This window comes from Pseudophryne corroboree, chromosome 4 (assembly GCF_028390025.1).
Source record: "Pseudophryne corroboree isolate aPseCor3 chromosome 4, aPseCor3.hap2, whole genome shotgun sequence".
NCBI classification, from domain to species: Eukaryota; Metazoa; Chordata; class Amphibia; order Anura; family Myobatrachidae; genus Pseudophryne; species Pseudophryne corroboree.
Window position 1 is genome coordinate 726,738,820 of NC_086447.1, and position 12,215 is coordinate 726,751,034.

General features: G+C 46.5%; 1 protein-coding gene across 1 annotated transcript in view; it reads left to right on the forward strand.

Annotated features, from left to right (window-relative positions):
• HEATR1 (HEAT repeat containing 1) overlaps window positions 1-12,215 on the forward strand; it is a 290,453-nt gene that overhangs the window by 160,624 nt on the left and 117,614 nt on the right. The window contains exons 21-23 of the mRNA XM_063918062.1: window positions 1,095-1,259; window positions 2,334-2,576; window positions 3,796-3,927. Coding sequence (XP_063774132.1) covers window positions 1,095-1,259; window positions 2,334-2,576; window positions 3,796-3,927 — 540 coding nt within the window. The remainder of the gene's footprint in view (window positions 1-1,094; window positions 1,260-2,333; window positions 2,577-3,795; window positions 3,928-12,215) is intronic.

The following is a 12,215-nucleotide window of genomic DNA, read 5'->3' on the forward strand; positions in this document are numbered from 1 at the left end:
CAGCCAAAATCTGTAAAAGCCCATTCCACACGGAAAGTGGGCTCATCTTGGGCGGCTGCCCGAGGGGTCTCGGCTTTACAACTTTGCCGAGCAGCTACTTGGTCAGGGGCAAACACGTTTGCTAAATTCTACAAATTTGATACCCTGGCTGAGGAGGACCTGGAGTTCTCTCATTCGGTGCTGCAGAGTCATCCGCACTCTCCCGCCCATTTGGGAGCTTTGGTATAATCCCCATGGTCCTTTCGGAGTCCCCAGCATCCACTAGGACGTTAGAGAAAATAAGAATTTACTTACCGATAATTCTATTTCTCATAGTCCGTAGTGGATGCTGGGCGCCCATCCCAAGTGCGGATTGTCTGCATTACTTGTACATAGTTATTGTTACAAAAATCGGGTTATTGTTGTTGTGAGCCATCTTTTCAGAGGCTCCTTCTGTTATCATGCTGTTAACTGGGTTCAGATCACAAGTTGTACGGTGTGATTGGTGTGGCTTACCCGGGATTCAAAATCCTTCCTTATTGTGTACGCTCGTCCGGGCACAGTATCCTAACTGAGGCTTGGAGGAGGGTCATGGGGGGAGGAGCCAGTGCACACCAGCTAGTCCTAAAGCTTTTACTTTGTGCCCAGTCTCCTGCGGAGCCGCTGTTCCCCATGGTCCTTTCGGAGTCCCCAGCATCCACTACGGACTATGAGAAATAGAATTATCGGTAAGTAAATTCTTATTATTACTTCAGATTGCTAAAGGTTAGAAACCCAACTTGTTGTTTTCATAGCAATGGGCATGTTGTATGCTCTGTCACCTGCTTTTGTCTATCTGATATATATTTTTCAACTTGAAATGTTGGAAATTTGAAATAACGCAGTAAGGCCCAGATTTATCAAGCATTGGAGAGTGATAAATAGCACGGTGATAAAGTACCAACCAATCAGTACCTAACTGTCATTTTTCAAACAGCCTGTAACATGGTAGTTAGGAGCTGATTGGCTGGTGCAATTTATCACTCTCCAAGGCTTGATAAATCTGGGCCTTAGTACTGGTTCTTGTGGTGTTCTCTGTGGAGCTGCTGCAATGTGTGTATTGCTCTTGCGTGCAGGCTTTAGGTAGTATGTTTGAAGAACTGCAGACCTCCGGTTCCTCCAAGACTACACAAAAGCTCTCAAATGCACTGAATCTACTCCTGAGTCTCCTGCAGACCCCAAGCTGTCCATCGTATGTCTGCAGAGTTTTGCTGAAGGTGCTTGATGATGTAAATGGAGAGGTATGTACATGTTTTAACCTATTTACTTTATAAACACTCACATAGTGTTTCACGGCCACGCAATTTACCAGGGGAATTTTCCTTTATTATTATAGTCCACTTTAGAGGCGCTTTTTAAGCAGTTAATTGTTTCTTCTTATGTACATGTTTTGGACTGAAGACGTTTTGATGTTTCTTAAACATTAATTGTTATGATATTCTTTTTAAAATCTATAGCAGTGGACATCAAACCTCAAGTTTCCTCAGCAGGTCATATTTTGCAGATTCCTGTCTGTGGAAGCAGGTGGGATAATTAGTGACCTAACAAAATAGATTAACTCCCCTGTACATGATAAAAAAACAATCATAACATGACCTGTTAGTGATACTTGAGGGCTGGAGTTGAGAACCCCTTGTCTGCAGGACCATTGACAAATACATCCATCTTTGATTTGATCAAAAGCAGTATGCTAGTCTAAAGCCTATACAGTTGTGTCAAACAGCTTCTATCTGCGCTTATGGTCCTGTAAGACTCTGTTAGCGTTGGTGTCTTTTTGTGCCGAAAATGTGTCTCGGTCGCACCAGGAGACTGTGCTGATTAATTTGATACACGACACTTGTATATATATCTGTGTGCGGCTGAGTCCCTGAATTTGTATACGAAGTGCTATGATGCTACAGCTGTGGCTTTTTTCCATGCCAGGTACAGTTGTTCTTTGTATACAGGCTGAGACGCACACCGATATACAAGTGTCACATAACAGATTATTCAGCACAGTCTCCTGTTGCGTCCTTATTACATCACTTTGTGGCTAAAACAAAAAGAAGCCCAAAGTTAGCAGAGTTGCACGGGACCTGGGGGCTCACTCACAGCAGGCATCACAGTATGGCATATTGAGGCTTAATGCATAAGGACACATTTATAGATTACACAAAACTCCAAGAAAATGAAGTTTTCATAAATGATGTGCTGAATGTAATTAAACAGTTACTTGACTGTAAGCTCTCTAGTGCATTGTACTGAAGCTGACTAATGCAGTTATCACTTTCACTACAGTGTATTGTGGAATGGTTTCCATTGGTCTTCTCTTCTAGGCTGTTCTCACTCGGCTGTTGCCAGTCTTGGACAGATTGCTGGAGAAAGTTGCACGTTCTGCAAGTCAGATTCTACCAGATGAGGCACTGCTGCTGCAGCTCATCCTGGGGAAGTATAATGAACACTCTGCTGGCCTCTTGTCTAAGAACGCTGAATGCCTAGATATCTTTCTGCGAGCACTGACAACTCCCCAGGTCATTGCTGATGGGATGCCTTCCTTCCAGATCACTGCACTGGGACAGGTAGGTTTCTTGTCTGTTTCTACTACAGAGAAATAATAAAAGTCTAAATAGTGGTGGAAATCTAGTGCATTTGATGAAGTCCTTGAATCATCTGCCCAGAAATATTTACATTATTACCTAGTTATAATAATAGAATCTGCATGTCCTAAGTTTGTGTCTCTCTTAGCTTGCATTGGCTCCTCTCCTTTTCATATGTAGAATGATAAATGTTCTAGTTTATATGAGAGCTGTGTAGCTTGTTATCATCCTCTTTTATTTATAGGGAGCTGGAAAGTGTCCGCAACTCAGCACAGTGATAAATATACTGTATATAAATACAGATAATAAATACAGATAATACGCACTGTAATAATGTTCCTTTCTGTGACACATAATCTTCTGAATACATGTCTTTTTGATGATTTATATATATATATATATATATATATATATATATATATATATATATATATATATGTGTATACTGTTTTGAATTTTGGATAAGGGATACTCTATCTGTCTATCTATCTATCTATCTTGGAGTTGGGCTTCTCTAATTATTGTAGGGAAAGTTTTTAGCATCTTGTGATCTACCACCCAAAGACTTAGAACCTTTCACGCAAGATGTTACCAGCTGAAGCATTGTATTCTTTCTTTCAGCTAAGGTGAATATTCACTGGGTATGCACAGCGATGATGTGAACATCGCTGGCAGGAAAATCGCTCAGTGCATACACACTGGGTGAGATTCAAATGATATATCATGCCCAATTTCCTTTCTAAAATGATCTCCGTTATCGCGCATATTGCGCCCATAGTAATCCGGTTTAGCTGTGTAAAGGGTTGCGTGCTTTGCTACTCCGGGGGTAGCGAGCTGAAATAATGATACAACATCCCTGAGGGCAGAAACAGAACAGGTGTGGAAAGGGGTGAAAATAATTGAATCCCGCCCACTGAGTGATTTTCACTGTGCCCAGCGATGTTCACAGGGGTGAGCCACTTTCCACAGTAGGTACTGTGGAAAGTGGTTCACTCGGGCGGTAAAACTGACCGACGGACAGCGGCGACCAGCGATGATGGAAGCATGGTTGGAGTGAAATATAGGGGCTTATCACCTTAATAGGTATGAGGAGACAACCCCTATCTTATACCTGAGATATCTCCTGCAGTAATATCTGCATGCATGTGCGCAGACAGTGATGCAGCGATCGTTTGTCACATCTCACCTTGTCTCTCCTTAGATCTCCAAGACTTTCTTTGCTGCTATAGAAGACGGGACTGTTCAGCAGAAGCTACTGGGGATCCTCTTTGACTTGCTTGTAGACAACAAAAACTCTGCATATGCCCAGGCTGTCAGCAGTGCTTTTAAATCTGTAAGTTGACATCTATGATTGTAGTATTTCTGCAGCGGGGTACACTCTCTTCCATAGGTAATTCATCGGGGTGTAGAGATGGATCTTGATCCAGAGGCACCAACAGGCTAAAGCTTTAGACTGTCTCAGAATGCATTGCAGGGCCTCATCTATAACCCCGCCTCCAGGCACTGTGAGCTCAGTTTTAGAGTTTGTGCCTGCATGAAGCAAGTCACTTAACAGGGGGGCTGCGCTAGGCAGCCCTGAAAAAGCTTTTTAGAAGACTCCAAGGGCTGCAGCACTTCATATGGGATCGGTATGAAATACCTACAATCAAAATCCCCATGGTCGAAAAACCGACAGCAATTGACTGACTGTCAAAATCCCGACATGGACAAAATACCGACATTTAAAATACAGACAAGGTCAAAATACCGACATGTAAAATGTCGACAGGTTAAAATGCCAACATGAGGGTTCTTTTTCCCCCCCTTGTACGTCGACATAAGTCGACATGGACACCATATAAGTGTACCACGTCCCCTCGCATGCACTCGCCATGCTTCGGGCACACTATTATACTCCCCCTCCTGGTCCACTGGGATGGTAAAGTATGAACAAGTCGGTTTTAATGAAAAACTCATGTCGGCATATGGACCTTGTCTATGTTTTAAATGTCTGTATTTTGTCCATGTCGGGATTTTGACCTTGTCGGGATTTTGACCGTCGGTCAATAGCTGTCGGGATTTCGACCGTCAGGATTTTGATTGTCGGTAAATTGACTGCATCCCCTTCATATGTCAGTGTGACATACTGTGCTGCAGCTCCAACACCTCCCCAGCGGTGTCGCATGCTCCCGCTGGCTCTGTTCCCGGGTACTTGCGGAGGAGGCGCTCCGATTCCTAGGCACACCACAGCAGACGCTCTCCTGGTTCACGTGGCTGCTACTAAGGGAGGAGATAAGAGGGCACCCCATACGGGACCCACCATTAAATCGCGTTCCGGTCGCAGTTTAAAGAGACGAACCGCGACACTGGCGTGGACACTGTGACAGAGCAGGGACCCCACTATATCCACCAGGGCATGGGAGCACATGTCGGAGAGCAAAATATCCACTTTAATAAGGCTCCATAGTACCCGGTGGTGAGGACCAGCATAGGGGAAAAGGCGCTTGACCTGTAGCCCTTCCCCCAGCTCCGGACACCATCTACTGCTGGTGTTCCCGCCCTGGAGCTGCCTCACACTCTCCCTCACTCCCTGACTGAGACGCTGGGCGCCATTTTCTAAATTAGATGCGACTGGACTCCGGGACTGCGGGGCAAGGTCTCCTTTGTAAACCCGCCTGTACATCAGCGCCGTGGTTTTACAAACACTTAAGTATTCTACATGTCGATAATAAGACAGCGTTAGTTAAGAACAAGTGTACCTGTGCCAGAATATATTGTACGAGCATTCTGATATATACATCCGGTCTCAGACCGCGCATTGTTTATATATATATATATATATATATATATATATATATATATGTGTGTGTGTATATAATATAATTTCGAAATTTATATAATTTCATATAATAAATTTATAATTTCATCCATACCTGTGGTGCATTTTAGTTGTGCGCAGTAGTAGGAGGACAGTGCATAATTTTGCTGACCACCAGTATATATTATATAGCAGTACGGTACAGTAGTCCACTGCTCTACCTACCTCTGTGTCGTCAAGTATACTATCCATCCATACCTGTGGTGCATTTTAGTTGTTGTGCGCAGTAGTAGGAGGACAGTGCATAATTTTGCTGACCACCGGTATATAATATATAGCAGTACGGTACAGTAGGCCATTGCTATTGATATATTACTGGCATATAATTCCACACATTAAAAAATGGAGAACAAAAATGTGGAGGATAAAATAGGGAAAGATCAAGATCCACTTCCACCTCGTGATGAAGCTGAAGCCACTAGTCATGGCCGAGACGTTGAAATGCCATCAACGTCGTCTGCCAAGGCCGATGCCCAATGTCATAGTAGAGAGCATGTAAAATCCAAAAAACAAAAGTTCAGTAAAATGACCCAAAAATCAAAATTAAAAGCGTCTGATGAGAAGCGTAAACTTGCCAATATGCCATTTACGACACGGAGTGGCAAGGAACGGCTGAGGACCTGGCCTATGTTCATGGCTAGTGGTTCAGATTCACATGAGGATGGAAGCACTCATCCTCTCGTTAGAAAACTGCAGTGCCTCTCCTAGATGGGCCAGGTGTTTGTGTCGGCCACTTGGGTCGCTTAGCTTAGTCACACAGCTACCTCATTGCACCTCTTTTTTTCTTTGCATCATGTGCTGTTTGGGGACTATTTTTTAAATCTGCCATCCTGTCTGACACTGCAGTGCCACTCCTAGATGGGCCAGGTGTTTGTGTCGGCCACTTGGGTCGCTTAGCTTAGTCACACAGCTACCTCATTGCACCTCTTTTTTCTCTGAAGTCCTAGAGGATGCTGGGACTCCGTAAGGACCATGGGGAATAGACGGGCTGTGCAGGAGATAGGGCACTTTAAGAAAGCTTTGGATTCTGGGTGTGCACTGGCTCCTCCCTCTATGCCCCTCCTCCAGACCTCAGTTTTACACTGTGCCCAGAGGAAATGGGTGCACTGCAGGGAGCTCCCCTGAGTTCTCTGCCTAGAAAGCATTTTTGTTTGGATTTTTTCTCTATTTTTTACAGGGAGCACTGCTGGCAACAGGCTCCCTGCATCGAGGGACTGAGGAGAGAGGGGCAGACCTACTTAAATGATAGGCTCTGCTTCCTCGGCTACTGGACACCATTAGCTCCAGAGGGGGTGAACACAGGTTCGTCCTGGGCGTTTACTCCCAGAGCCGCGCCGCCGTTCTCACAGAGCCAGAAGAAAAGAAGTCAGAAGACGTCTTAGGCGGCAGAAGCCTTCAGGGCTTCACTGAGGTAACGCACAGCATTGCAGCTGTGCGTCATTGCTCCACACACCTCACACACTCCGGTCACTGTACGGGTGCAGGGCGCAGGGGGGACGCCCTGGGCAGCAATATAAACACCTCTCTTATGGCAAAAGACTATATACATGTACAGTGCCCAGGACCTTCGGGGTCTCAAAAGCGCACCATATCCCAGGTCGATGACACAGATACCGACACAGATACTGACTCTAGTGTCGACTGTGAAGATGCAAAATTACAGCCGAAGGTGGCAAAAGGTATTCGGTACATGATTATTGCCATTAAAGAGGTTTTGCATATCACTGAGGAACCCCCTGTCCCTGACACGAGGGTACACATGTATAAAGGGAAAAAGCCTGAGGTCACTTTTCCGTCCTCATTTGAGCTAAGCGAATTGTGCGAAAAGGCTTGGGAATCTCCAGATAGGAGACTACAAGTTCCCAAAAGGATTCTTATGGCGTATCCCTTTCCACAAAAGGATAGGATACGATGGGAATCTTCGCCTAAAGTAGACCAGGCGCTGACACGCTTATCCAAGAAGGTGGCACTACCTTCTCAGGATACAGCTTCCCTGAAGGATCCTGCTGATCGCAAGCAGGAAATTACCATGAAGCACATTTACACACATTCAGGTACTATTGTTAGACCGGCTATGGCGTTGGCCTGGGTTTGTAGTGCTGTCGTGGCATGGGCAGATTCCTTATCTACGGAGCTTGACACCTTAGATAGGGATGTCATTTTAATGACCATAGAGCATATCAGAGATGCTGCCTTGTATATGAGAGATGCTCAAAGAGACATTTGTTTACTAAGCTCCAGAATAAACGCTGTGTCTATTTCTGCTAGGTGACTCTTGTGGACCCGACAGTGGACGGGAGACGCCGACTCAAAGCGGCATATGGAGTCACTGCCTTACAAGGGGGAGGAGTTGTTTGGAGACGGCCTCTCGGACCTTGTCTCTACTGCTACGGCCGGTAAATCAAATTTTTTACCTTATGTTCCCCCGCAGCAGGCTAAGAAGGTACCCCATTATCAGATGCAGTCCTTTCGTTCCAATAAGAGCAAGAAGGTACGGGGATCGTCCTTTTTTGCCAGACGTAAAGGCAAGGGAAAAAAGCTGCACGCAGCTAGTCCCCAGGAGCAGAAGTCCTCCCCTGCATCTGCAAAGTCCACCGCATGACGCTGGGGCTTCCCGGGGGGAGGCAGATCAAGTGGGGGCATGTCTTCGATTTTTCAGCCACGTCTGGGTTCACTTGCAGGTGGATCCCTGGGCATTAGAGATTGTTTCTCAGGGACACAGACTGGAATTCGAAGACATGACTTCCCCGTCAGAGAGGGAGCTAGTGTTAGCTGCAATCCAAAAATTGTATATTCAACAGGTGATAGTCAAAGTTCCTCATCTCCAACAAGGAGAGGGATATTACTCAACCCCGTTTGTGGTCCCGAAACCGGACGGTTCGGTCAGACCCATCTTAAATCTAAAATCCCTGAACCTGTACTTGAAGAGATTCAAGTTCAAAATGGATTCACTCGGGGCGGTCATCGCCTGCCTGGAGGGGGGGGGATTGGATGTTGTCCCTGGACATAAAGGATGCATACCTTCATGTTCCGATTTCCCCCCCTCACCAGGCGTTCCTGAGATTTACAGTACAGGACTGTCACTACCAATTTCAGACGTTGCCGTTTGGGCTTTCCACGGCCCCGAGAATTTTCACCAAGGTAATGGCGGAAATGATGGTGCTCCTGCGCAAGCGAGGTGTCACAATTATCCCATACTTGGACGATCTCCTCATAAAGGCGAGATCTCGGGATAAGTTGCTGGACAAGCGTGTCTCTGTCCATGAAGACGTTGCAAATGCACGGCTAGATTCTCAATATACCGAAGTCCCAGCTAGTCCCTGCAACGCGTCTGACCTTTCTGGGCCTGATTCTAGACACAGACCAGAAGAGGGTTTTTCTTCCAATGGAAAAGGTTCAGGAGCTCATAGCCATGGTCAGGAACCTATTGAAACCAAAAAAGGTTTCAGTGCATCATTGCACACGCGTTCTGGGGAAGATGGTGGCTTCATACGAGGCCATCCCCTTCGGCAGGTTCCATGCGAGGACCTTTCAATGGGACCTATTGGACAAATGGTCTGGGTCCCATTTACAAATGCATCAAAGGATCACCCTGTCTCCCTGGACCAGGGTATCTCTCCTGTGGTGGCTGCACAGTGCTCACCTACTAGAGGGTCGCAGGTTCGGCATTCAGGACTGGGTCCTCGTGACCACGGACGCAAGCCTCCGAGGCTGGGGAGCGGTTACGCTAGGAAGAAATTTCCAAGGTCTCTGGTCAAATCTAGAGACTTGTCTCCACATCAACGTCCTGGAGTTGAGGGCCATATACAACGTCCTACATCAGGCGGTGGAATTGCTTCGGGACAAACCGGTTCTGATTCAGTCAGACAATGTCACGGCAGTGGCTCATGTAAACCGCCAAGGCGGAACAATGAGCAGAGTGGCCATGGCAGAAGCGACCAGGATTCTACGCTGGGCGGAAGGCCATGTAAGCGCACTATCAGCAGTGTTCATCCCGGGGGTGGACAACTGGGAGGTGGACTTCCTCAGCAGGCACGACCTGCATCCGGGAGAGTGGGGACTTCATCAAGAAGTCTTCGCACAGATCACGGGTCGGTGGGGACTGCCTTAGATAGACATGATGGCATCCCGTCTCAACAAAAAGCTAAAGCGGTATTGCGCCAGGTCAAGAGACCCTCAGGCGGTAGCGGTAGACGCTCTGGTGACACCTTGGGTGTTCAGATCGGTCTGTGTTTCCTCCTCTACCTCTCATACCCAAGGTGTTGAGAATAATAAGAATAAGCAGGGTCAGAACAATCCTCATTGTTCCAGATTGGCCACGGAGGAAATGGTATCCGCTGCTGCAAGAGTTGCTCACAGAAGATCCGTGGCCTCTTCCTCTAAGGCAGGACCTGCTGCAGCAGGGGCCCTGTCTGTTCCAAGACTTACCGCGGCTGCGTTTGACGGCATGGCGGTTGAACACCGGATCCTAGCGGAAAAAGGGATTCCGGTAGAGGTCATTCCTACCCTGATAAAGGCTAGGAAGGACGTGACATCGAAACATTATCACCGTATATGGCAAAAATATGTTTCTTGGTGTGAGGCCAGAGCTGCTCCTTCGGAGGAGTTCCATTTGGGCCGTCTACTTCACTTCCTTCAAACAGGAGTGAATTTGGGCCTTAAACTAGGGTCCATAAAGGTCCAAATTTCGGCCTTATCCATTTTCTTTCAAAGAGAATTGGCCTCTCTTCCTGAAGTACAGACTTTTGTTAAGGGGGTGCTGCATATTCAGCCTCCTTTTGTACCTTGGGATCTTAACGTGGTATTACGTTTCCTCAAGTCCGCTTGATTTGAACCACTCAAAACAGTGGAGTTGAAATACCTCACTTGGAAAGTAGTCATGTTGTTGGCATTAGCTTCGGCGAGGCGTGTTTCAGAATTGGCGGCTTTATCACATAAAAGCCCATACCTGGTTTTTCACATGGATAGGGCGGAGTTGAGGACTCGTCCTCAATTTCTGCCAAAAGTGGTCTCATCTTTTCATATGAACCAACCTATTGTCGTGCCTGTGGCTTCACGGGACTTGGAGGATTCCGAGTCCCTGGATGTGGTCAGGGCTTTGAAGATTTATGTGGCCAGAACAGCTAGGATCAGGAAGACCGAGGCTCTGTTTGTTCTTTATGCGGCCAACAAGGTTGGCGCTCCTGCTTCAAAGCAGACTATTGCTCGCTGGATCTGTAACACGATTCAGCAGGCGCAGTCTATGGCAGGATTGCCATTGCCTAAATCGGTTAAGGCCCATTCCACTAGGAAAGTGGGCTCTTCTTGGGCGGCTGCCCGAGGGGTCTCGGCATTACAGTTGTGCCAAGCAGCTACTTGGTCGGGGTCAAACACCTTTGCGAAGTTCTATAAGTTTGATACCCTGGCTGAGGAGGACCTCCTGTTTGCTCAATCGGTGCTGCAGAGTCATCCGCACTCTCCCGCCCATTTGGGAGCTTTGGTATAATCCCCATGGTCCTTACGGAGTCCCAGCATCCTCTAGGACGTTAGAGAAAATAGGATTTTACTTACCGGTAAATCTATTTCTCGTAGTCCGTAGAGGATGCTGGGCGCCCGTCCCAAGTACGGACTTCTTCTGCTTGACTTGTATATAGTTATTGCTTACATAAGGGTTATGTTATAGTTTTATCGGTTGGACCGAGGCTATGTTGTTGTTCATACTGTTAACTGGGTAGTTTATCACAAGTTATACGGTGTGAGTGGTGTGGCTGGTATGAATCTCGCCCTTAGATTTACAAAAATCCTTCCTCGTACTGTCCATCTCCTCTGGGCACAGTTTCCCTAACTGAGGTCTGGAGGAGGGGAATAGAGGGAGGAGCCAGTGCACACCCAGAATCCAAAGCTTTCTTAAAGTGCCCTATCTCCTGCGGAGCCCGTCTATTCCCCATGGTCCTTACGGAGTCCCAGCATCCTCTACGGACTACGAGAAATAGATTTACCGGTAAGTAAAATCCTATTTTTCTTTGCATCATGTGCTGTTTTGGGACTATGTTTTAAATCTGCCATCCTGTCTGACACTGCAGTGCCACTCCTAGATGGGCCAGGTGTTTGTGTCGGCCACTTGGGTCGCTTAGCTTAGTCACACAGCTACCTCATTGACCTCTTTTTTTTCTTTGCATCATGTGCTGTTTGGGGACTATTTTTTAAATCTGCCATCCTGTCTGACACTGCAGTGCCACTCCTAGATGGGCCAGGTGTTTGTGTCGGCCACTTGGGTCGCTTAGCTTAGTCACACAGCTACCTCATTGCACCTCTTTTTTTCTTTGCATCATGTGCTGTTTGGGGACTATTTTTTAAATCTGCCATCCTGTCTGACACTGCAGTGCCACTCCTAGATGGGCCAGGTGTTTGTGTCGGCCACTTGGGTCGCTTAGCTTAGTTATTCAGCGACCTCGGTGCAAATTTTAGGACTAAAAGTAATATTGTGAGGTGTGAGGTGTTCAGAATAGACTGGAAATGAGTGGAAATTATGGTTATTGAGGTTAATAATACTATGGGATCAAAATGACCCCCAAATTCTATGATTTAAGCTGTTTTTGATGGTTTTTTGTAAAAGAGCACCCGAATCCAAAACACACCCGAATCCGACAAAAAAATTTCCGGGAGGTTTTGCCAAAACACGTCCGAATCCAAAACCAAAACACAAAACCCGGAAAATGTCCGGTGCACATCACTAATCCTAATGAAGATATAGTAGACTTGCTTGTATGGATTAAATTCCACCG